Below are 20,614 nucleotides of genomic sequence, written 5' to 3'. Positions count from 1 at the left end.
TTTAGGACCACAGGGTGTTAGCAATCAAACGTTTGTGTTGGTAATGAGGCAAGAGAGCAATGGAGTCAATTTCATACTCTTGTTGTTGACCGTTGCTGTAAGATGATAAGATGAATCCGTTAACGTAAGTAAATGTCATGTTACATTTGCTGTAGGAAATCATTATGTGAAATCAGTTTGAAAACCGATTGAAGTCTTGCTACAACTCTATTCCATTCAAACTTGATAGAACTTTATTTTTTAAACATTTCTTATTGTCCTTCATTAAAAATTCTACAAAGACACAATTTAAAGGTGTAACCAAATATTTGCTGCACGTGAAACCCTTAGGCAAACACCTTTGGTAGAAAGCCAGCCACATACAAATGCGTTTTAGCCCAATTTCACCCTAATTTTTTTGCCTGCCTGTCTAGTGGTGTGTAATTTCCCCTCAAGACCGGGAACTTTGATGTTTGTGTGCTAGGATTTTGGCCACAGGTTGAAGCAACCGCACACAATCAGCTGGGACTGCCAGTGAAGGCCTTTAAGCTGTGAGAAGAGTTGCTCGAGCATATCCTGGTTTGCTAGGGACAGCCAGTTGCAGACTCTAAAACTTCCAGGAAATTTGTGCTACCAATATGTGATAATGTGTTTGATTTTTTACCATATTCTCTCTTGTATTCCCACTCTCTCCAATATTCCTGCCTCTCTAAAAATCTCACCTTTTCTCTATACTTTGAAAAGTTGATCCTCTTTGCCTCTATAATAATCCTGCCAATAGGTTTGATGAGAGAAGAGTAAGATGGTAATGTCAATTTTGACAATGTTCAGTTGCTTGGGTTTTTTTGTGTTCAGTTGTTATGCCTATACTAAATTTGAAATTGAAAGCTTTTAACCTCGAAAAGTACACTATTTCATGTCATGTTGAAAATTTAAGCCTAGTTACTAAAAGTATGTAGCAAAATCAAACCCACCTCTCTGATACAGTATAATCTGGTTATAACGTACTTTAAGGGACCAGTGTATTAAGTATGTTATATCCGAGGTACGTTGTAACGAGGGTAAGTAAAAATTGACTAAAACCAAGCACACCTTTTGCCAGAACCAAGCACACCAGTACGTTATATCCGAAAGTACGTAATAACAGAGTACGTTATAACGGGATTCTACTGTAATCCTACTTCTCTTAATCAATAAACCCCTAGCAGGAATAAAAAGAGAATACATTTTGTTCATAAAATAAGAGGACAAAGTGCCATGATGGTTAAAGCAATATGCTATTTGGTGGCCCTGTGATGTGAGTAAATTTTTGTATGCTTATAGCTGCAGGCCACACTAAGAAGGTTAGGGATAATATGTGGCAATCTCAGGGTAAGGTTTCTAGCCTGGTATTCCTCCAGTCAAAGGCAACCCTGATTAGGGTACCACTTCGAATAATTCCCCATAAATGGGTAGGTACTAGGTAAGCTGTGCTATTAAGCTTTCGTGAAACTATGTGATAATCATTCCTTTAATGATTATTTTAACTCTTACTTGTAGGAATGTTAGAAACATTGCCAAGCTGAATGAGCAAGAACTGAAATATGGAATCTTTGATCATAGAAAGTCCTGGCATAGTCAATATAAAGACAGTGCATACATTTTCATTGGTATTTTGGTTTTTGTTTTTGTTCTTTTTTAAGTGGTTGAATTTACTTCTCATACACAGTAATTTATCTAATTGTGTCCTGAGAAAGTAAAGTGATATGAAAAATATTCTTTTTTAAGTGCATATGCTGCATTATCAAATTTCATCCAAGAACATTTTATTCCATGATACAGTTTTTGATGCTAGGCAATATGTTTTTTGCTTCAAGTGATCTTCGTCTATCAAAACCTATCCTCAACTAAGAGCATTTTGCTTCTGAATGCCCTGCTGTACCAAAAACTTATTTTGCACCAAAAAATAAGCTGTGTGGAAAAATTACATTGTAAATTTTTAATGATATTCCTTTTTTATATATCTAAACTATCAGGCACCCAACTTCATGCCAAGATTTTATCAAAGTCAAACAATTATGCCTTGCTTATTACCTATAGTATCCAGTTCCAAATTATTTAGATGTCATTGAAGTCTTTGTGCATATCAGATTTTTTTGTGAAGGTTTTAATTAATAAAATTTGCATATGTTTTGCCACCGCTTATAAGATTTACTAAAATAATACTATTTTATTTTAGTACCAGATTGTTATGAATGGTCTGCAACCATTGGTTATCAGTGACATAAAATGTTTGAAATTAATAAGAGACTATAACAAAAAAGACATCTTTTTTACTAACCTTTAAAAATATATGGCTTTGTTTAATGGATTGAACTATAAAAAAGTTTTTCTATAAACAGTATGAAGCACTTATATGATGTACGGCTCAAGTTTCTGTTTTCTTTTAGGTGGTTTGCCCTATGAGTTATCTGAGGGTGATATACTATGTGTGTTTTCACAGTAGGTTTTAATAGATTCTATTTTTTTTAAATATAATTTTATTCAAATTATAAATTGTTACTTGCAATACTTATCTTTCACCATTCGTAATAAGTTATTTTAATTCTTCCAGTCAAAGTAAGTTTCCAGAAGGATCGACTCAATATCAGTCAATGGAAGTGTATAGCACATTTCTCGACGCAGAAGTAATTTTCTTATCCCAAATAGCCATTCAAGCAAATAACACTTGAGTTATAACGTTGGTGCTCATTTTCCTAATGAACCCTGGAAATAATTCTTGAAATGAATAATATTTCTCATAATTTTCTAGGGAGATCAATTTAGAAATGATTCCTCCCTTTTCTGGTATACTCTGAATACCCTCCTTCTTCAAACCAAGAAGGCAGTTCATCCTTGACAAATGGAGGGAATAACTAGATTTACTAGATTTCCCATGCACCTAGATATTATAAATTGATCATCTTCTATAAAGGTGTCATTTAATGGAATGGTTTGAAAGAATGCATTAAACAACAAAATTTTAAACAATTTTTGCAGATATGGAGAAATTGTGAACATAAACTTAGTAAGGGACAAAAAGTCTGGGAAATCCAAAGGTTATGGGTTCCTTGCATATGAAGATCAAAAGAGCACCATCCTGGCAGTTGACAATTTTAATGGCATAAAGGTGTGTAAGGTTTTAACTAAAGTTTATTTTTCCTTAAGCGCTTCTTTGAACAGGCTGTTTACTTGAAAATGAGCGATAGGGCAATGCCATTTGTAACACTGTCTTTGAAGTACAGTGAAGGATTGATTTGTAGTGCTGCAGATTGATACCTGTACACTTAGCAACCTTTGATTGCTTTCATGTCTTAGCCAAAGTTATTAGCTAGCCAGTAGCATCTACCTGAAATGGTTCTGTCATGATCAATGGCCCTGCTTGCAGATGTTAGCAGGTTTTGTTAACTTTTACGTTTTGGTGGAAATTTGAATCTCTTTAAGGTGTTTTTAGAATATCCAGTGGTTACTTTATAAAGACTCCTTGTTACACAAAAACAAGTTTAGATGCTTTTCTGACACAAAGTATCCTGTTTGAAAATTATGGCGTTTTTTGACAATTCATTGCTTAGTGTTTTAATTTGCTGTTTTCGTTGATTTTGCGTCCTTGGCTTTTTCTAGGAAATTTTCTGGATGGGGGTACCGTTGATCCTTTCATTTAACAACCCCCCTTTCCCCAAGCAAAAGCGCAGTCTTAAACTAAAAATAAATGTTTTTGTGCCCCCGCAAATGGCAGACATGAATGGTAAAATGGAAAATGCATGTAAATTGTAAGGTGTTGAATTAAAGGAATGCAGAATCTTTTTTATCAGCTTGGTGGAAGGACGATCAGAGTGGATCATGTTGAGGAGTACAGGCGACCTAAAGGAGACGAAAAAGATGAAAAAGGGAAATTCAAAGAGAAGGAAGAGAAAGGCTGTGCTCCGCAGACACCACCAGAATCAGAGGAGGACGAATCTGATCTTGATAAGAAAGGTAAGAAGAAGAAGGCAAAAAAGGTGAAAAAGAAGAAAAAGAAGAAAAAAGACAATAAAAGCGAAAAGAGAAACGGAGAAGAAGGTCTCGAAAAAGGAGAAAGCATGGAGTCTTCAGGGGGAGAAAGTTCTCCTGAAGAGGTGTCTAGAAAGCATCGCAGAGAGGATGCTGTTCGTACAGCTATCGCCGGAAAAGGTAGTAAGAGATAAATTTTTGCCAGCTGCTGTTGTTAATTTGCTAAAGGATTTTGCCATCTTAATCTTTCACTGAAAATAACCCAGAGAGTCCCAATTAGAAGGCCAGAGAATGCTTTATGATCTTCATGTCTCAAAGTCGACTTTTTTATTTGTCAAGTATGAATGCGTCAGAAAGAGTAACAGTTTTGAAGTTGTGATGCAGTAATGGCGAAAGCAGAGTGGAAAATTGTTTGCTTAGTGTATTGAAATTGCGAGTTTACATTTTACTGTGTAATTTGACTGTATTTTGTGCATTCTATAGTCCATAGTTACTTTAAGGAATAATTTTTTGAGTTTTTTAGCTTTAGCGGTTCTGAAAAGGTTGTTCAGACAACCAATTTCTTTCCCATTTTGGTTTGGTATAGAAAGTTTGTTGCTTGCACTTATTACATTTGCAGTCGTTGGACTACAACGCTCGAAGATATAAAGTTTCTCAGCAATTTTAGCCTTTTACAATGCTTTTGATTTGAACACATCCTCTTTAAACTGAAGCATCTCGAGCTAAGTCAGTACACTTTAAATTCATTGCAGGCTCTTAATATTAGACATTGTTAGACAAGGCTGTGAATTTAGAATTATGTATCGTTTTGTAGATAAGCATCGAGAAAGCGAAGAGAAAATTAAGGACAAGTATGGACGAGCACACAGCCGCGAAAAGGAAGATTCCAAAAAGCACTATTCTAGAGAAGAGAGGTGGCAAGTACACAGGGACGATAGAAAGCAGAGTGAATATTCCAGATCTAGAAACAGAAACGAACGCCAAACTCATGAGAGGCCTCGTGATCATCGTGGTAAACGAAGCCGCAGTAGAAGCCCACCATACCGAAGGTAGCACGTCCAATTTAGACTTTTACTCAGAGGAGTCAATCAGGTACTGGTTCAGAAAGGGCGACCGCTGAAATCAGCACCTACGTCACAGGTTTCGTGTTGTGGAAACGATCACCTCATTGATTATCACGAAGCTATTTCGTTTTAAAATCCGATACAGCTCGAGAATTGCATGTCATTTTTATGTGCTACTTTGGTTGGTTTTGTAACTAACTACCTCAGATATAATGAGTGCTTTTGACAGAATAGGATTTCCTTTTCAAAATTTCCGAAATATCAAGGACCACTTTTGCTATGCTACTTAGAATACAGCATAAGACAATTTACACACTGAGGTACGCTAGCTTTATATGTATGTATAATTTCGATATAAGGACGTAAGGAAGGATGATGGGACGACAAATTTCTGGAATGCGCCACTTGAATGTTTTTGTAATGGTGTATTTTATATCGGTTTAATGTTTATATATGATGTATTAAGGTAACAAACTTGACCATTACAGAAACCTGAATAATACTCTTGCCGTCAAAAGGAAGTTTCTTTTCTGGTACCTTTAAATATGTGTATTATGATTGTGGTGTTTATTTTACAATATCTACCTTATGGAATAGATCTTCAAGAAAGTTTTCGTCGTGTCGCTGATACTGAAGTGTACATATATTTTAACTAATGTCACTTATGAATGAAATTAAAAGAAAGTAAAGGAACGATGGAACGAATAGACTCTAATGTAATTACACATCCGAAGTTTTGATATAGAAATGAAATGAATAGCTTAAACTAGATTTTGCTATCTTGGGGTGCAAGAGGAGGCTGCATTTGACCGCAATTTCGAGTCCACGACAAATAACATCGTAAGCAATATTGATACAGACATTTCTCAAAAATTATTAAATAATCTGTAAGAACGTTAATTTAAGTTACGTAATAGTTTCAAAAACCAGTTACGCATGAAAGGCTTTTAGCCATGAGCAGAAAGTTAACTATGCTAAATATTTCATGGGATAAAGTGACAACCCACTTTTTAAAAAGGCCGGCATTCTTTCGAAATGTTCTGCTATAGCATTTGATGCACAGATGTCGTATGTTCCATTAGCAACCAAATGTTCGCTTCATTCCTTAAAAGCTGCTTTTAGTCCTCACAATTACGTTTAAAGATTACCGCTGCACCTGCTTTCTACATCTTTTCATCAATCATTGTACCAACCTTGTTTGATATGAGTTAGTTCTCATAGAAGATTTAGAGCCCTCCAATATTTGTCAAGCTGTAGTATATTTCCTTTATAACAGTGTTCTAAATGAGAAGGAATACAATGCCCTCCCCCCCCCCTTAATATGAAATTCGTATGTAATTGTAAAAGCTCTACGAATAACAATGGCCATATTAATTGAATCAGTTTTATCTTTAAGTATCTTTTCAATATTTATATTTTCTTTTAAAACAGATAATGCAATATAAAATGTTCAACTCTACACTGTACATAGTACCCCGACCCCCTCTCTTTTTAAGAAGAAATTATCTTTCTGCAAGAACAGTTTATCTTTCCACGAACTTGTTTATTTTTCATTCTTCAAACTATCTTAGTATTTCTCCAGAATTGAAGCTTGAGATAGCTTTGATGATTTTATTTCCTAATAACCCCTTCCCTTCTTGTGTACGTAGAATACAGTTGGTTCTGAACATAAATTGATCTACCCTGGGTGCCAGAGTATCCATTTTTTAGTCTCAGAAGTCAGAAAAATAGTTCGAAACCAGTCACAAAGTATTCTTTGCCACCACAGCCGTCTACATTACTTTATCCCCAGATTCAAGAGGCTCTGCTAACCAGGGTAAAATTGATCAATCCACCCTTTTTAACATATTCTCCCACCAAGGAGAAGTAAGAGATAAATTTCAAACACACAGTATGTAAGCATCTGAATACTCTTTCACAAATATTTAATATAAATTTACTTGAGACATCTCCCTCGTGCTGCATAATAAGGCAGACCAGTCCTTCAAGCTGCCTGGAATTTCATAAAACGCACTGATAACTGAATATTCAAAAATATATATCAAATTCATTTTACAATGGTTTGCTCATAAAATAATGCAATGGTGGCCTATGGTAGTGAGAGACGTGTTTAAAAAAGCAACTGTTATATCGGAAAAATAAGCCAATTACAATCGAACTTTTGTAAAAAAATTGAAGGTTAGGGGGCTAAAACCCCTATTTTTGCCTTATCAATATCCGGTCTTTGTTTAACAACGATTTGCCGGAAACTATCAATGTTGTACTCTCATTTGAAATGTTTGCTGTCGACTTATTTAGGATGCTCCTAAAGAAGTTGATAGCTCAAAATTATAGCATTTTTAAAAGTATCATTTTCATTCAATATATCTTTAGTTTAAAGATGTACGACTCGCTTTTACAGGCATCATGTATCTGGCTCATTGCTAACAATCTTCAAAAAAAGTTTCCTTCTTCTCAACTAGATCCACTAGATCCTCCTTCCTTAAAGCAGCCAGTTGATTCAAGGACCGCGAAGTTTATTACAGTTCGAAGGGGTAACATGTTTGGGGGGCAACGGGGGGGGCTAGTTTTGCAATAAACGAAGTTTAAGGCGAAGTTCATTTTGGAAATTTTTGGGGAGCTAAAGCCCCTCAGCCCCCCTACCCCGTTCCCGCGGTCCCTGATTTGATTTTATCACGACTTGTTTACAATGTTATTTTTTGTGTTAGAGCGCCTGTATCATATAGATGAAGGTTCATCATTTTCGTGTATCATGATATAATAGAAACGAGCTACCATTTTGAAAAGAGCCGCAGCTACCTCTCGTCCATCAATCAAGACCGCTAATATGAATTCTGAGCTTCATGCGATTGGTCGTTAACTCTGACTTTCCTTTTGTCAAAGTTCACTGATGCTGAAAGAATTTGAATTATGGTGGGAGCTCTGCAAATACTGAGCCTCCTATACTTGTTTTGTGGCGCTTTAGGACAGTTTCTTTACTTTATTTGGGATTTATGAGAGAGTGGAAATTCTGCTGCAAAAGCAATGGAGGGAAATATTAGATCATGCATCAAGGGTGATATCTATTTGTGCCAGCTGTTTGGCTTTACGCAGAGAGGCTTGATGGATTTCGGTATGCTTTTTCCTTACATCTGGTGTCCTTAAAGGCCTAAATTGTTTTGATATTTTTACCAAAAAACATTACAGCTACGGTACCCTTTCTGGTAAAATGGAAACTTATCGCCTCTTTTAATTTTTAACAATTTTAAATGTTGAAGAAAATTCTGCGCTGAAATGAACTCGAATCTGTAAAAATGAATTTTTGTATTCGTTTTATTATTATTATATTATCGTTTTTGAAGCCTTTGCCATTTTCACGTTAATTTCTGAAATTCATAACTCATCGTTTTAAACACCTTCTGGAAGATTTTTTTGCAGTATATTCCATAATGACATTTACATGACACAGTTAATAAAGGCTTGTCATATAATCGCAATTGTCATATTGATAACCTACCTATTTCAGTTCCCAAGGTATTCCTAATTTTTCCAAACGTTTATAGCGATGGCATACCTATATATAATTTCATCCTTGGATATTGCTTTTCTAAACTGTGATCCTGTTGAATTGAAACTTTAATTGCACAACAAACGAACCAAAGCCATATTGCTTTGTCTCAGACATTATGTGAAGACAGAAACACTCAAGTATGGCTGCATAGAGAGTTCTATATTTGCTCAGCAGGCTCTATTAGACATGAAAATATTTTCAGTTTTCATATATTAATCTCGAATGAAAATCACTTAATCAAATATTGAATATATTAAAGTTAAAAATATTGTCTACCACAAAAAGTCATCACATTTTGTTTATTTCTGTAAAACTTGGTATTTCTGTTCAGCCTTGGTTATGCCTGTGTTTGCAGACCTTCGGGCCAGTCTGCAGAGTATGGCAGATTCACACATAAAGTCAATGCCATGCTGCTTGCCCAAGTTTTAAAATTGCATGTGTGCTGAACTTGGAATAGCAGGTATTAGGTTGTTCAGAACTCTCATACTATGGGATAACTTTTCTGATTACATATCAGGAATAAACTAGTCTGAAAAATATATCTGTCAATAGCAATTGAAAAGATGGCAGCCACGTTTTCTTCCATCCATTTGATTTTATGTTTATTAAATATATACCTTTTCTACTTTGTTTGGAAAACCTAATTTTATCAATCCTTTTTGCAACTTGGGACTGGGAACTTTTGTATGCATTATATATTTATGTGTGTCTGTATGAGGGTAAATTGCATCTCAATCTTATTTTGATTTTCAAAGATTGAAAAAGTCTGATCCTTTATTTCAGTTTACAACAAAATTTCAAAGGTGGCTGGAGATGCATTGGTTGAGATTAACAGTCAAATAAGCAACGATGTATGTTGAAAAGTTCTGATAATTTATAGTTTTGTAAATAGTTGAACATGTAAGTTGAGGATGAAATAAAATGTGGTTACAAATTATTCGTGTTTTTGGCCAATTGCTTGCTCTAATTGATATATTGTGATATTTATTATGTTTTGTCTCATCCATATATGTATTATATAAAATATGCTCTATTGACTTTAAATATTCTGTAATAATTGCATAAATCCTTTGTTTGAATTTTTGTCTTGATTAGTATGAAAAACATTCAATACATGTTTTTGTTTCAATTATTCTCTTTTTGTTATCTATATTGGAGGCCTCCCAAAGAATTTGCTGGATTGCTAGCAATTTAAGTTAGAAGCAGAATATTAAGCAATGTTTCAAACCCATATATGTAGAATTAGCACTGTGTATAGATCACTTGGTTTATCAAAGTACTAAACATTTCAATGAGGTGAAACCCAGAATCAGTAAGGTGTAATTTTGATCGAAATCTAAAATATTTAAATCTCAAATTCTCAACTACATGGATGTCTTCCAAGCAATTTATAAAGACAAGAAAATTTGTGATATTGATTCCGTGAAACTGTATTCCTATATGTGAAACACCTTGTAAAAGCAACTGCTCAAATCACTTAGATATGCTTGGTAAATTCACAAATAAGTTGCTGTTTATCTCTGTTGTTTGAAAGATGTTCACAAGTGAAATTATCTCCAGGTGCTATTGTAAACCTGCAAAATATTTAGTATATTAAGTGGAATCAATTTCAGATTGTTCCGCTGTTAAATGTCCTTAGCCTACACTGATGCTTTCAAATGTATTATCAACAAGTAAGATGTTTCACATATTCTTCTGGCATAACCATTAAAGTTTTTAGCACCGATATATGAAATTGATCAAATAGAAATGCGTCACAATATTTGGGACTGCATTGCCAAAATTTTGAATAGTCACTGATTCCCTAATTGCATCATTAAAATGAAAGATATTTTCATGCAAGGTCTCATATCATTTATATACCTGAATTAATGTAGATATGTTTTTGGCTATCACTTCATTTTTATCTCAAAATATCTATCAAGTTGACAATTCTTCTTTTTCTTGATAAACCTAAACTGTCTCTAGACCTAAACACAGGGTAATGACAGAAGACTTGATCGTTGTGCTCAAAGCTGTGAGGTCAAATTTTTTTACATTTTGAAGTGCTTTTCCTAACATTTCAATTTATTTATTTTGCTTAGGAGGAGATGTCAAAGCACATTAATCAACAAACACAGCAGGTGTGTTGCTCAAGTTTGCTTTTTGCTTGTTTTCTAAAGAGGAAACCAGGACTCTGTGATGCTGTCAGAACACAGATAATAATCAAAGGTCACAAATTTCTAGTGTGAGAATTAATCAAAATAAATTTATTTTGCTGTCAGTTCAGAAGACTGCTGTTGATCATGCACTGTAGTCATGTGGTTTAATGCAGCTGCTTCAATTTTTATCGCTGTTTGTTTAGTTTAGTTCAGTTCAGTTTAATTTGGTTCAGTTTACTTTACTTTACTTTACTTTAGGTTAGTTTAGTTCAGTTTAGTTTAGTTTAGTTTAGTTTAGTTTAGTTAAGTTTAATTTAGTTTAGTTTAGTTTAGGTTAGATTAATTTCGTTTAGTTTCGTTTCATTTAGTCCGACACAACCAGTAGCTAAATGCTTTTGTTTAAAGTTTCAAATTTTGTTATGTTTTAGGATGGTTTTGGGAGAATTCGAGATGCTTTTAGTTCCAAGCTAGATTTGAACATGGACCGACTTGAGGTACGAAATGTTAATAGTTTAACAACGGCAGTGTTGCGAGAAAGTTGTCGGCTTTGAAGCAGTCAAAATGTAAGCAATCTAAAATCCCATTATTAGGGCAAAATCTGAATTATTCATGTGCAAATTAAGTCCCAAATCTCCGGTTTAACAGGATCAAGTATGCAATCTATGCTTCGTTATCACATACCCCTAGGCCTTCGATTGTGTACAATGACGTACATAAATGCGAGCTTTTCAGAATACAAAGTAAGGGGACCTTTGCTGTCAAGTCCCTAAGAATATTTTCCTTGGGCATGGGTCACTTACACATTTTCTATGGGTGATACCTGGGATGTTCGTCTTTGCAGAAAACCTTTCGTATTTTTTGTTGTTGCAAATATATAGACTTATCGATATAAATCGTCAGCGTTGCCAATAAAATTCTGCAAAGTGTGCTAGGCTTAGAAATTTACAGTGTGCATTAAGCTTAAATGCAACTGATGAAATCTTTAGGGAGGAAGGATGGGCTGTCATGTTCCATCGACTCAAAAATGTCTTCAAAGCTAGTAGAGTCCTCGGGTTGCATAGGTTTAAAAGAGAGCGCATTCAGTGAGTAGTATTTACAAGCCCTGTGTATATAAACATTCATAATCCTTTTCACAAAATGTCTGATTGAAGCAGTAAAGTTTTCTAATCTCTAGTAAATCGTCTTCTCTGTTCAGACGCTGGGGACTCGTGAAAGATAAAAAGGAGTCACCAGCACATCTTAGAGAAACCTTGTCCTTCGCGTAAACCGAACTTCCTAGTTGGGTTTGAATATAGACTAAAAACCACTGTTGCAACGCGAGCAACACTAATTTCATGTTAGAACCCTGTTCGTAAATGTCCATGGTAAGAAATCAAGGAGCTCATTGATTCGTTGGTTGCTAGAAACATTTGTTAGCATTTTTGAGGGAACTTTCATCTTGTCCAAAACTGTTCCAAAATACATCCTGAAATCAGATCAGAGCACATTCGTATGTGCATTAGTGGACCCTCCCAGAACTTGGGTCGATAAATGTATTGTTAATAGGCAAGGCGAGGTTATTTGGATATTCAAGGGCTGATTTGTGGGTCAGGGCACCAAATATCAAAACCCTTATAAACGGCCATGCTACCTTGCCAATATGTACAATATTTTCAAGCTAGCTGTTATTGTTCTTAGAGCATTGGAGTATAATAAAAAAAATAGAAGGAATCGGTGTTTAGTTCTGAGATAATTATTGAACGATTACCAAGTTATCTCGTTATGCTGAAAAAATTCAGAGATAAGAATCTTTTAAATGACTTCTGAGATCAAATTCTCACAGCCTTGCGGAGTTAACAATTGAAAATTTGAGGGAATTCAGTTTCGACAGAATGATTAATTATTAACAGAGAGCGCTAAAGGTGGTAGCGCTGCATCCTTGAGAAGTGTACATGAAGCTTTAGTCGATTCTTCTGTCAATTTATGCTGTGTCTAAAATGCTCGAGGAAGGATGAAGGTTTCCATAAAAACAGTTTGAAAAATCACAACTGAGCTCGAGATAAACTTTTTTCCAGCATGATGGCAAAAACTTCAGTTACTTTTAACCGGAATTTCAGTTTCTTCCACCTTGAGATTAGAATAGCCAGAAACAGCTCTACTTGTAACTGTTTTTGTAGAAAAGATATGAACGTGCTTGAGATCTCTTGCACGCGAAACTCACCATCCGACATCTTTGTGCGCATTCCTGAATTCTCACAACCTTTCAAATGGTTTTTTTGTGAATGAAATTAAATCTTGCTCACGCTTGAGTTTCAAAATTAGTTTGCATCACTAAGGTGGTTAGAATAAAAAATTGTAATTTAGTTGCATAACCTTGTTTAACATTTTCGTGTATTCAATCTCCACTGAATTTCCAATCAATTTTCACAAGACTTGGATAAACAGTACCATCGCCAAACGCACATTTATGTTTTGAGATGGTTATCGCTGGAGTTTGTTATCAAGGGAATGGTGCAAGACATGTTTTGCAAGTATGGAAACTTGTTTAGAAGAAACTATTACTAGGATGGCTAACAATTTAAGAAACTTTACTTCTAGGCTCAAGAAAAATTAAAAACTGTAAAATTTGAAAAAAGAGTCAATGACGAGTACCGAGTTCTATTTAGAGACGGCTGCGAGGAATTTATAACTCCTAATGATATTGATGGTGTAAAGATGATTTTACTATAGATCGATTTCACTAAGTTTTTGCCTTGAAGGCATTTGACACAGGTAAAAGTGGCTTACAGCCACTCGACCACGAGTGGTTGACCAATCAAATTTCGCACAAAGAAAAATACGTGAGCAGTTTGCGTCTTTCTGCAAATCGGTAAAACCCTAGAGCAGCGCGCAGTGGTTTCACGTGAGCAGTTTCCAATTCCCTTCTTGTGCGCGTGCTCTGATCAATTTGGCCAAAGTTATTTTTGAATTCGCTGTACTTATGCATGTCAAATGCCTTTAAAATTTTATAAAGTTTCTTTTTTTGGTTTTTTCTTTGGAAAAGATTTTTGATTTTGATCTGCATGGGCTTTTCCGTGGCGATCTGTGTTTATATTCTTCCAAAAATTCTTACCTTTAAAACAATAAAGCAATTTTAGGTCCATGAAATAAGAAACAACTAAGAAACTTTTTGTACTAAAATGTCAAAATTTGGATTCCAAATTAAGAATTTTTTTGTGCTTTGTGTTGATCAAAGTTTCTTATAAATTAAAAAATTGGTATTCTTCTTATACTCTTTGCAGTACAAAAACATCAAAACGCCACATCGAAATGTTTATTTCCCTCTCGATCGCACAAAGCACAAAACCTACTGTTTTAGGGAAAGAGTCTCTTTTTACTCTGATAATACTCTGATAATGGGGGTTGTCCATTCACTCTTTCGAGTACATGATTTCCACGAAAACAAAGGATTTCCAGGAATTTTCGGATGAAACAATTGAATTCTCACCGGAAGTGTACGAGATTTTCATGGAGTGATTTGCCCCTCGGTTTAGGAATGTCCTTGTAACGTCTATACGGCCAAAATAACGCGAGAAAAGCAATTTCTACCGATGCGGATCTATTATCGTTTTGCAATCTACCTTGTCATCAATATATCTTTTCATTGCAGATGTTCTCAAGAAATAACATTCTACGTATACCCGAAAATGTTGTCCCACCCTGTGACAAGGTTTGATGTTTTACATAGTCAACAAAAGAAGTTGTTTTTTTAACGGACGATAGCTTTTTCGTTGATAATCTTGCTCGGGCAGACGTGCATATTGTTAAAAGTATCCTATGAGTAGGCAAGTATACCAATAACATCTTCGTTACACTACTGATATCGTCCCTGCTAACCTGAATCTACATATCCTCCAACATCACATCCCCATTTGATGCAAGATTTCTGTCGCATACTTTGCAAAATGATGTCTCTCGTGACACTAGGTTTCATAATTGCTGTATTGTTTTGTTGCGATATGGACGCTAATAACCAGACTATGCTAAAATCCTAGCCCCCTGTAGATTGTAGAATTGTTTTGTAAGATTATTCGTGATTGTGTTTGGAGTATGATGCTCAAAATGTTGGTCCTCTTATTGGATATGAATCTAAAAGGCACAACACAACAATAACCTATCAAGGAACTGAATGAGCAACTGACTGTGTTCGTAGTCACACCAATTGTTTCTTAGAAAGTTGCTAGTGCAAATGCAGTGTGGCAACTAGCGGAACTTAATCTAATACTTTTGCATATTTTGAGTGACTTTAACGGGCAATGCGACTTTAAAGAGAGTCACTATAACGCAGATGTCTGTGCGAGAAACTAAAAATTACTGTGACTTAAGAGTGAATATCCATTTCAGTAATTAAGGATTCGTAATTGAAATATGATTTTGCCGCCTGTGATTTCCCAGATTCAAGAAAGCTGTCGTTATACAAAAGAAGACGAGGAAGAACTTGATCGACAGATTTCTGAGACTATGGATAAAATCCAAGCGGTGAGTTGGGTTTTTCTAGATTGGGGAATCGTTAAAAACAGCAAAAAGCATCTGTCACCCTCTGATCTTTATCCTAGCATTAGAAGGGAAAAATCCTTTATTATTCTGCACAATGAATTACAATATAAGGTCAGAAAGAACCATAGTGATATTTAGTGGAGCTCCCATTGTCAGGTTGAATACTGAACCTCCACTTGAAACATCTTGCGTATTGTAGTTATGAATGATTTGTTTATGGAAATATTGACAGAAATGCCATCAGTCATAATCCTCAACATTAACATCATTAACATCGGCCATCATTATCACCAGTCATAATAAGTCACCATCAATGATTACGAGTCATCAATCAATCATCTTGCATTATAATATCATCATAAATTATCATAGTCTGTTCTGATTACTTGAATAAATTTGGCAAATCGATATAGCCCTTTGCTTTTCTGTATTAAGAATTATTGTCTCATCTTTACCGTTTTTTTCCAGAGTTGTATAGCGAGTATTGAGCATAAAAAAGAGCTATTGATGTTGGAGAGACTACAAGAGATGGTGAGTTTTTATGTTTTGAGGCAAAAATGCCGAAAGACATGAGCGAAGGTATCCAATTATTTATTAGTGGTTGCAGGTGTGTTTTGCAGAATGTCAGACTACATATCAAGGTCAGAAGATAATTGTATCGCAGTGTAGTGATAGCAAGATAAAGGCCTCCAATTGTGAAAGCAAGATCAAAATCTTAAAGTTGTCAATAAAGCTTGTATCGTAAGCGAATGGATAATTCATCTGCCTTGGCAGCCAGCGATTCTGCTTGCAAGCTATGAATAACATCCAGTTTCATTTTTTCCCGCCAAAACAGCCACTGACGCTTCTCTCCCCAAACAAAACAATGCTTATAGTTTATATATATCATTAAAATAAACATGTTCTCAAACCTTCCCGGGAGTGGTCAAAGGGAGAGAGGGGTAACGAATGAATTCGACCTTGTAAACTGACGTTAGCGTTCCAAGACCATGGGCAGCAATGGTACCTGTTAAGCTTTATACGGCTGTTATATCAAATTCAGCAAGAACTAAGCCTGCCAAACTATTTGTAGTGTTATCTAACAGAGAGAATGCTCCTTGTATTTCAAGAGAATAACAGCTCTTTTTACTATTTTTATAGTCTCATAGATAGCCTCCCTTGTAATATCTAAGGTGTATGCGCAGCAGCGACAACAAATTCATTAGCAAAACACTACTGGATTGCAAGAATGCTGATATAAATTTTCATCTTCTTCAGTCTCTCGAGGTTTTGTTCTAGAGTTTCTTCAACCACAATAATCAATTTAGGGATAAAGATTTCAGTATAATGACAAGCGTCTGCTGCCTGGACTGGAAACCTACCACACGCCGCAAGTGCAATTTGAAGGCTGTAATTTTTGACGACTAGACGACTACTAATTCACTCAAAATGTATTTTCCCACCATAATCAATTCATCTCCAATCATTGTCGCCAGATTGCATACCACTGTATCGGTTTTCTCTACTGGTGGCGTGTGATAGGCTTTATTTTAAACGTTTAGTCAATATCAAAGGATGATTGCCTGCATTTAACTACGTCGTTAATTGTTAAAAATACCACGAGACGCTATTGCAAATCTGTTACTGCAAGAATTAGCCTAGTCTGCCGCTAGCAAGAATATCTACCTTGCATCTGGATTCATATTAAACTACTTTGTCTAAGCAGCTTTCTGAAGGAATGAGAAGTTCAAATTTTCATGGATCATTTTTTTCATATTTTCGCTGCCTTGAATACTTGCAAATTATAATCTAAACAAAATCTAGGTATTTAACTATTGAAGACTAGGCTAGTCTCACCATTAAACTCTACGAATAGGGCTACTCGTGAAGCAATTTGTGTAGTTTTTTTCTATTTATTGTTTCCGATGGTTCTCTTTTAAACTTCCTTTTTTCATTTGTGTTTAGCTGTTTGATATTTAATCAATAATTTCATGTTCTTGTATTATTATTTTGCATCAGCAATAAATAAATATCTTGTATCATAATACATTATTTCATATTCTTTAGTTAGCTATATATATAGGCATGAAGAGACAAACAGATATTTAAAACAATTAAAAGAATCATAAATCGTATTCTTGTTTAGTTGTTTGGAATTTTTTGACGCCTCGGCCTTAAAAATTCAACTGATATTTTGTAAACTCTGGCGCACTGCACGGGGGTCTATTCCTCTGTATTACTGTAGCATCTTACATTTATTACTGTTGCATAACTATTATATGTGTAGACAAGAGCTTAGAGCTGGAGGTAGGAGATGTAGAGGCCCCAAATCTCTTTCCCCGATGTAAGTGCTCATTTTTGGCCGTTTTAAATGGATTTCACTATGATAATTTCCCGGTGGAAACAGTTTACAGATATCCTCACCGGAATTGTGTAAAAATCAGCTCTCTGCTTATGCGAAACTGCTCCTAATCCTTTAAAGATGTTAACATTTTTGTCAAACTTATTTGCATGTTTCATTCCAGGCGGACACAGCTCTTCAGAATATGAAGGAGTATTCCTTTGATGGTGAGAAATTTTATTCTATCAGGAATGTTGATACTTCTTTGAAATAGGCTGAATCAGCATTTTGCAAGCAACTAAGGTCACGTTTCGACGCTGAAAGTTGCTTGAAAATGTCAGATATTTGAAAGCTGTTTAAAAAATTTTAGGCTTTGGAATAAACACCAAAATGGATCAACTTATCAATGATAAATGAATCAACATGACTGGTTGTTTTTCTTTTTTGCAAAATGGTCCGAAGCTGTCCTTACCCATTCGCTTCTATGAAAATATTTACCCCGATATTTAACAATTTTCTAGAGGAACATCTAACGCGTGTTTGCGATGACGCAGTGACATTAATCGAGACCTTATCAGCTGCGGATGATGCTGGATCAAGCGATCTCAACACCGAGGTTTCAATTCCTTACTTTTGACAGATTTTACGATGATCTTTTTTTTATCATCTAAGTAAATTAAGTCCACTCACTTTACGTAGACCTCTTGTACGTGGACTATGGATCATTGGATGACATTTTCTCCAATTTCTTTTATCTGCAAAAGAAAAAAAATAATATTAGTGAAAGAAGAGAAAGTAATAACAGAGGAAGAAAAGTGCGAGAAAAATACTTGAGCTAGAGGAAGATTAAAATGAGAGGAGTATTATATGGAAAAAAGAAGTAACCTTGCTCGATGAATGTTGCTAGTTGTTGATCATTGCCTGTCATCAACTTATTATATCGCGAAAGTTGTCGCACTGATTTCTTCGTATTACTTACTCTCAGTCATTAGTTCATTAGTTATCCTTGTTCTTTGTGATCAAGATAGTGTCCATAGACCGAATGCCCGAATGATCCGTCAATGATTAATCATGATCGTAATCATAAAGTTTCTTAAACAATCGCTATTCATCTGAACCATTTGTCGCCGATTATTATCATTAGTCCTAAACAACCGATCACTATCATCTATAATGATCATATTTCTTTATCTAGGGTGATGGCAAGACCATAACTCCGCACAAAAAGAAACCAAAAGATTCATGATGTAGTGTTCATTGATCCCTGACTTGTTTACTTGATTTTAACAAGACCAGAGCAATGTTTTCTCTTGCCAAACTTTTAGTTGTTGTTTTCTCATAAGATACATTTAAGGAATGAGGTGCGTTAAAGGAGGTTTTGTGTGCATATTAGAGCCTGTTAAAGCAAAAAATCACTTTGATAAATACAATTCAGCGTAATTTTATTTATTTTGCATGCTTTCTACACCCCATAATGCAATGTATTAAATTTCCGTGTTTTAAGAATTTCTTGTAAGTCTAAGATACGAATTCACATCCAGCATAAATATCTCCTTGCCCTGACCCATTAAGCTACTACTATATTTGAAACAGTCGAGATCAATTTACTAATATTCAAATCTTGAAAAGTTATCTTTGCTGAACGCAAGGTATCTTGTAGTGTATTGCCTCACTTTCTAAATGACCTCGTCGTAGGATGGTGTATCTTTATGGTAAAGCGACGCAACAAATGTAAATTATTAACACTCGTTCACTATGTAAAGGTTTTAATTTCTACTTACTCAAACCATTTTGACTAGTGTTTTAAAAAGCTTTGTTTGTTTAAGCACGTGTCTTACCCGGAAGAAGATTTCTGTTACAAATTCCCGGATTTTATATTGTTTAAATGTTTATCGATGTATGAAAAATATTTCTTAGGGAAACCCGCTCTTTTGTTTGAAGTTCATCCTGTTTGCATGTAGTGCTTACAGTTTAGGAACTTCTCAGAGAATCCTTAGCTACCATGGGATAGTGTCGTTGCCTATACCTATTGCCATTTAGGCGGTAATACAGTATCCTTCTCAGCAACAAGTTGCTTCACTTTTCCTTTATTATCGAAAATGAGCAAGCAACAATGAAGTTGTAAAGCTATAAGGATCCGCGTTTAGTGCAAATCCGAATTTTCATGAGAAGGAAGTTCAGCTTGTTGACGATCAAAATAGGTCATCTGTGTGAAAGAAACAATGTTGTTTTGCTTTTCTGAACCTTTATAAATAATTTCTTACCCTCCCTGAAAGTGCCTATACTAGAGATTTAGTAGAATATTCGTTCCAACATTTTGTTTAAAATATACTTTTGCTTATGAAGTGTTACAAGTTTGAGTTCAACAGAAATGGACCAAAGAGAGAGGCTTGTCGTGTAACGCAAAGTTTGCACTGCAAAGATTCAGACGATTATACCTTGAGATTCGCTTCAGTTTACGTGTTCTGTTAACCCCCTTCATTTACGAAGCTGCTTTAGTGAAACTGTGGCTTACCAAAAAGCTTACACAGCTAAATGTTGCAATAAGACATTTGGGGCTCTTATGTAGGAAGTGCTCGGTTTATTCAATTGGCTGTAAGATCTAAGCTTCAGGTTGCATAAAAACTATTAGCCAAATTTAGTCTCTTCTTTACAAAAAAATTAACAGTTAATTTTTTCATATAGACATTGTTTATTTTTCAACCATTTTTCACAAACAAAGCGACAGCAGAGCACAAACTTTTGAGCCAAAGACAAAAAGCTTACTAACTTTCAAAGCGTCAATAAACATTGGAAACAACAGCCGAACAACCCAATCGTTTTAATTTTAGACTTTCTTTAAGAGAAATGAGCAGAGCTTTTATTTTTTCTTTGTCTTTTTTGAGATATTGATATAAAGAGGTTAAGCTAAAATGAATTGAAATGAAAAATGCGATGGTGGGTATTTGATTACCAGCCTCTTCTACATAATATGTTGGTATTCTTTGTAACTGTTTCGCATTTAATCCTTTTGACAACTTTCTTAGGGACATTCATG

General features: G+C 35.1%; 2 protein-coding genes across 2 annotated transcripts; both read left to right on the top strand.

The window, feature by feature from the left end:
• LOC148957124 (uncharacterized) lies at positions 1–7,763 on the top strand. The gene is made up of 6 exons (XM_089115909.1): positions 1–124; positions 1,519–1,628; positions 2,409–2,460; positions 2,998–3,127; positions 3,810–4,167; positions 4,802–7,763. The coding sequence occupies exons 1-6, from the start codon at positions 111–113 to the stop codon at positions 5,038–5,040; spliced, it is 903 nt and encodes a 300-aa protein (XP_088972035.1). The 5' UTR covers positions 1–110; the 3' UTR covers positions 5,041–7,763.
• A 170-nt stretch (positions 7,764–7,933) lies between these two features.
• LOC148957123 (uncharacterized) lies at positions 7,934–20,509 on the top strand. Its single transcript, XM_089115911.1, has 10 exons — positions 7,934–8,163; positions 9,385–9,452; positions 10,686–10,724; positions 11,171–11,236; positions 14,371–14,430; positions 15,156–15,239; positions 15,726–15,788; positions 17,762–17,804; positions 18,099–18,193; positions 18,773–20,509. The coding sequence occupies exons 1-10, from the start codon at positions 8,076–8,078 to the stop codon at positions 18,821–18,823; spliced, it is 657 nt and encodes a 218-aa protein (XP_088972037.1). The 5' UTR covers positions 7,934–8,075; the 3' UTR covers positions 18,824–20,509.
• Positions 20,510–20,614: the final 105 nt, after the last annotated feature.

Source organism: Rhopilema esculentum, unplaced genomic scaffold (assembly GCF_057945365.1).
Source record: "Rhopilema esculentum isolate cy_ngs unplaced genomic scaffold, ASM5794536v1 HiC_scaffold_37, whole genome shotgun sequence".
Classification (NCBI taxonomy): Eukaryota; Metazoa; Cnidaria; class Scyphozoa; order Rhizostomeae; family Rhizostomatidae; genus Rhopilema; species Rhopilema esculentum.
Note: the sequence above shows the minus strand (reverse complement) of the source record. Positions and strands in the feature narration are given on the sequence as shown.

Excerpts from the sequence above, each read along its gene's own strand:
- LOC148957124 (XM_089115909.1), top strand. Across the intron at positions 1,629-2,408 it reads CAGTGCATACATTTTCATTG|GTGGTTTGCCCTATGAGTTA; the intron begins GTATTTTGGTTT and ends GTTTTCTTTTAG. Across the intron at positions 4,168-4,801 it reads TACAGCTATCGCCGGAAAAG|ATAAGCATCGAGAAAGCGAA; the intron begins GTAGTAAGAGAT and ends ATCGTTTTGTAG.
- LOC148957123 (XM_089115911.1), top strand. The coding sequence starts at position 8,076 with ATGGAGGGAAATATTAGATCATGCATCAAGGGTGATATCTATTTGTGC. Across the intron at positions 9,453-10,685 it reads ACAGTCAAATAAGCAACGAT|GAGGAGATGTCAAAGCACAT; the intron begins GTATGTTGAAAA and ends TATTTTGCTTAG. Across the intron at positions 10,725-11,170 it reads TTAATCAACAAACACAGCAG|GATGGTTTTGGGAGAATTCG; the intron begins GTGTGTTGCTCA and ends GTTATGTTTTAG.